Source organism: Cyprinodon variegatus, unplaced genomic scaffold, assembly GCF_000732505.1.
Source record: "Cyprinodon variegatus isolate N-32 unplaced genomic scaffold, C_variegatus-1.0 Scaffold440, whole genome shotgun sequence".
NCBI classification, from domain to species: domain Eukaryota; kingdom Metazoa; phylum Chordata; class Actinopteri; order Cyprinodontiformes; family Cyprinodontidae; genus Cyprinodon; species Cyprinodon variegatus.
The window spans coordinates 702,409-707,742 of NW_015150893.1; the positions used below are offsets into that span (position 1 = coordinate 702,409).

Consider the following 5,334-nt stretch of genomic DNA (forward strand, 5'->3'; position numbering starts at 1 on the left):
GACAAGTTATCTCAGTTACTGAGCTCGGACCGGTCTCGGCTCAGTTTTTTAAGGGTAGTGTAAACGGGGTAATAAAGAGCGTATGATCAGACCGCCTCATCTCCTTACAGTCAGTTTCCCTACTGTACCACACGATTTCCAGTGATGATTCTGCTTAGCGGTGATGAACCTCAACATCTGTCGTCGTATCCTAAGCTCTGATCAGACTATCGTTTGTCGTATCCACTTCCCAAAAGCCGACTGTCAAGTAAATTCACCAAAGGCTGCCTTCTTGGCCTGATTCTCAGCTAACAACGAAATTCACAATTATAACCAAACTTCCTGAATGTTACGGGCACCGCCATGTTGGTTTGCTTGTCTCGCTCTAGAGAGCAGTAGTACCGTAGATCGTCACTAGGAGGCGAGGAATCGTGCTAGCGTGGCGTGTAAACGGTGGTAAAAAAGCGACTTCGGCGCGGTTAACTGATCCAAGCTTGGTTTGAACTCAGCACGGTTTGGTTTTTAGAGGGTAGTGTGAATGTTCACTACCGCCTTGCCGATTTCAAAATAAAAGGAGATCTTAACATATGATTTTTTAAACATGATCGACCTGCTAAGAATCAGCATTTGGCTCCCTTCCCACTGGCAAAAAAAAAAAGCTGGTCTAACCCCTCGCTTGCAGCTGCGTGGCCTCTTACCCCCTGCGGCTGCGTGTCTGGTGACATCACCATGCTGGGTTAGCCTTGATGATGTCGCTAGTGCAAAAGAAATCAGGAAAGTAAACAATGGAAAGCAGCATGTAAGGACGCCAGGGCGTAGTCTGTGTTCTTTTTTTTCTTCGTTCTTTTATCCGCCTGAATCCCTCTCACCAGAGCTGCTCCACGTTTATCGAATGTTAACAGAGACCTTTCTGCTCGTTAGATCAGAAGTGACTGGTACAGTGTGTTAACGTCCGTACGTTGCGTTCAATGGTATCACGTAATTTTGTGGGTCTGGTGTTACCACAGCATGCCGATCACAGCTGAGGTGATTTTAACGCGAGCCGCTTTTCGAGTCATTTGACCCGGTAGACACGTGTCAGTGAACTGTTCCCACTGCTACTAAAAGCTCATTGTTACTAGGTTCAAGGTTTTTCAGCCTGTGGGAAAGGGTTATAAAATATGATGATGGGAACCAATGGGTTTATTTTTTCATCAAAGGGATTAGCTCGTCCATCATAGAATTGAATCATTTACTCCCCTAATTTGAAACACTGGAGACATTTCAAGTAGGAAGGTTCCACGATTGTATATTTAGGTTTAAAGGAGAAAAGACTGATGGTTAAGTCTGTATCTTATATGTAGCAACAGCTGAAGGTGCACCAATAAACTCTACTGAATGATTAGGAACTCTGAGCATACCTGTCTGGTAGTACGAGTCTGCCACGCTGGGCTGCGGCTGTGCAGCAGCGACGGCCGCGGTGACAGAAGGCTGCTGGTAGTACTGCTTACTGTCGTAGGCTACAGCTGGAGCTGTGGAGCGAACATAAGAGTAGGAGTCCTGCAGAGAAAAGCAGAACTTTAGGGCTGCTTCCTCATCTTCTAAAGCAGAGAAGCAGCAGATATTTTGTTGTCAGATAATGTTTAACATGTAGGGTTCACTCTGAACATAAAGAGGTTGTTTTAAATGGACAAATATCTTCTGATTGACCTTTTTAATAGATAACAAGAGTGATTGGAACTTTCCTGAATTTCTCAATAACTGTGTTCAGCTTGTATCCATTCAATCATAATTAGCTTATAGCCGTGGGACAGAAAAGATGGCGGTTACCTGGTAGTTCTGAGAGGTGACGGGTGGAGGCGGTGGAGGGACCTCCGCCTGGCGCTGCGCGTAGCCGTAATCAGTTGTAGCATGGGTTGGCTGGTATCCCCCATAGGCTGCAGCAGTCGCGGCTGCCACGGCGACGGGCGCAGGCCTCGCCACGGCGACGGCAGCAGTCGGAGCATAGGCTGCTGCCACAGTGTGGGCAGCGACAGGAGCCTGATGAACTGTGTAACTGGCCACAGTGGTAGGATGAGTGTACGCTACCCCTGCAGTTGGCTGCTGGCTAGAAGGACAAAAGGATCAAATTTCAATTACGACAACTGGACTACGGAGATCTGAAATTCATTTTTATTCATGTTTATTTTTAGAGACGAGATATGTCACTTCGGATGTCAGAAAAAGAAGGCCCAATAAACATAAATGTGGAAAAGCGACGTGATTTGTTCTGGTATGAATGTTATTTCAGATACCACTGATCTCTATTTATTCACTGGTTATTTTGGATTGCCGATATCCTGAAAAGAGTGGCCGCCATATTGGTACTCCCCACTTCTACAGAGACGTCCTATAAAAATGCTCCTATGTGTAGCATTTGGATGAAAATCAAGCAGTTTGTCGGCTGTGGGAAGACGTTTCACAGGTAATTTAACAGTCAGTGGATGAACTAACCATGGAAATCAATATATACGCCAATGGATGCTATAGTATAGCATGTAGCGTAACAGTCTGACTATCTCTGACTCAAAGACATTGACTAAGTTAGCCATTTACATGTGTCTAACGTTAGAAAATAGAAAGTAGAGTAAATAGAAATTAATTCACTGTGAAATGTTAATGTAGTCATTCCTTATTAAGTGGATGACGCTGTCTCATTGGAAAAAGTCATGTGCTGAAATATATTGCATGTTATATTGATAAAAAAAGCAACTGAAACATTTTTAAAGGCCAATGCACAGACAGCATAAAAGTATACGGCATCATTCATGCACACTTTGCAAATAGGAAAATACTATAGCATTAAAAGACGTACTCATAATTCAGACTTGATGTGAAATCTTGAAATTATATGTAATTTATAATTACCATAACAATGTCATCAATACATGTATATTACATGTACATCATCCATTTTCATCATTTCGACAGATGTGTACTATAATGCTCAATTAACACATTAATTAATTTTATCATGATGGATTTGTAGAATAGGTTATATTACATGATTTATAGACTTCATTGACTTCATAATGACTATGCAATGTGATTTGTCTATTTTCTTTAACCACAGTAATCTACTTATGCGAGTGTCAAAGTGATGGTTTTATCTTTATTTTAAAAGTCTTAAGTCCCCCCAAAAAAGAGAACATCGTTGTTCGATGCTATAGCGCACGTATTGTTACACTGCAATCGCTCTAACTAGGGAGTACCAATATGGCGGCCGGTGGCTTCACTTCACCGCGTACTACTAACAGGCAATCAGCGATCCAGTGAATGAATAGGGATCAGTATCAGATACCGGTACAAATACATAAAAGAAAACAAAATGTTAGTATCTAAAACGACATTTTCTGAAAGGCACAATTAAATTTAAGATATCTGAGCTCAGTGCAGTGGATAGCACTGCTGCCTTGCAGCAAGAAGGTTCCAGGTTTGATTCCCGGCCTTTCTGCATGGAGTTAGCATGTTCTCCCTGAGCATGCATGGTTTCTCTCTGGGTACTCCGGCTTCCTCCCTCAGTTATTTCCTGAAATTGTACAATAATGCTTGTTGATTAAAGGGAGGCCTTCTCCATTAGATTTAGATGACTGTGAGGATACGGGTAGCCTGGCTGGCTCAGAGGCTGCAGCTCCCGTTCACTGCCTTCTGTTTTTGCCAAGGCAGGCAGAAATAGAATGTCACCATGCACCGTGTACTTACTTAGTTCATTGTTTCACAGAATCGATACGATAATTGATGAGGGAATCGGAATTGTGAAAATCTTATGAATTCCCAACCCTAATTACCATGCAATAAACGAGTCAGATTCACCTTCATGAGGCAACAGTTCCTGCAGCAACTTTCTCTTCCTGGAGGCACAGCAAGCAACAACTTCTTCTCATCACTTTTTACTATTAATGTCTGTTAACCTTTGACCTACTTACTTAAAACTGGTATAATAACTAAAATAAAAACATCCTTTTTCTTTCAAACTGGAGTAATGATCAGCTTTAAAACTTAAATTCATGATTAAATTAGAATATTTAATTCAAACAGCAAAGTAAGCAGAAGTTTAAAGGTGCACAGTGACATTATATGACAGGTTTTACAGTTAGAAACCAGTAGCTCACAGCAGTTGCCTTTAAAGTCTTTGTCAAAGAAAACAGGTTCCTGTGAGCAATTGATGTTATTTTCTTTATTACTCTTTGTTGCTGCTCAGTTTGTTAGCAAATAAAGCCTTTATTTATAGTGACAGCATCAAATGACCAAAGGTATGATAATGCACATATGCTCTGGGTAAACAAGGAAGTGATGTGGCTGAGGCACTTAGTGCTGTCATTACCCGATCCGTACCGGAAGCACGATCCGTAACATAAGCTTGGATGTAAAAAAGACCTAAATTTCATTTTTCCCTCCCGAAATAAGTAAGAATACTGAACTATTCATCCATCCATCCATTATCCATCACGTTTATTCCTGCTGGGATCATGAGGGGTGCTGGTGTCTATCTCCAGCTGTCTATGGGTGAGAGGCGGGGTTTACCCTGGACATGTCGCCAATCCATCGCAGGGAAACAGAGAGACAAACAACCTTTCACAAAAACACTCAAACCTAAGGAGAATTTAGAAAAGCAAGTTCCTCCACACAGGATGAACTGGCTTCTCAGGAGGAAGCCAGAGTACCCGGAGAGAACCCATGCACACACAGGGAGAACAAGCAAACCCCATGCAAAAAGAACCCGCAACCTTCCTGCTGCAAGGCAGCAGTGTTAACACACACTGTACGATTTTTTTACCCTTTTTGGGACGATTTTATAGCCGTTTCAGCCTCATCGTGTGTCCTGTGGTATACAGGGGGTAACGAGGGGTGATTAGCCTCTAACTACCACCTCCCGATCGTAAAGTCGGGAGAAAATCACGTTTGAAATTTAGTCGGCCGTCGTAAGGGGTTTGTGGGCAAATCCTTGCTGTTGAAGCAGACCTACGAGATGATTTACCAGAACCTGGAGCCATGGGCATAGGGATCGTTAATATTTATTGATATCGATACCTTTATCGATACTCCTTATCGATCCGAGTCTTTATCGATACTTTTCTGTTATTTGGTGGAAATACGATGCGACAAAGGAAATGGGGAAAAAAAATTATTTGAAGAAATGTCCTATATTTTGAAAAAATTTTCTTTTGGTTTAAAAAAAATATATACATTTTCACAATTGTTGGTTAATGTATTGTCTACTGTCACTTTTCATCATGTTTTTAGTGATTAGGAAAATTTTAGCAAATAAATAATTGTATTTTAAATTAAATGTAATTTTTAATAAATGTTGGCATCAGTAGTTTAATTATATATTCT

General features: G+C 41.4%; 1 protein-coding gene across 2 annotated transcripts in view; it reads right to left on the reverse strand.

Moving 5' to 3' along the window:
- zfr (zinc finger RNA binding protein) overlaps nt 1-5,334 on the reverse strand; it is a 39,980-nt gene that overhangs the window by 27,234 nt on the left and 7,412 nt on the right. For both annotated transcript variants that reach the window (XR_001481629.1, XM_015388894.1), the window contains exons 3-4: nt 1,789-2,065; nt 1,380-1,518 (exon numbers count right to left, since the gene is read on the reverse strand). Coding sequence is in view for 1 of the 2 variants with exons in the window: in XM_015388894.1 (XP_015244380.1) it covers nt 1,380-1,518; nt 1,789-2,065 (416 nt within the window). In the remaining variant the exon portion in view is untranslated. The remainder of the gene's footprint in view (nt 1-1,379; nt 1,519-1,788; nt 2,066-5,334) is intronic.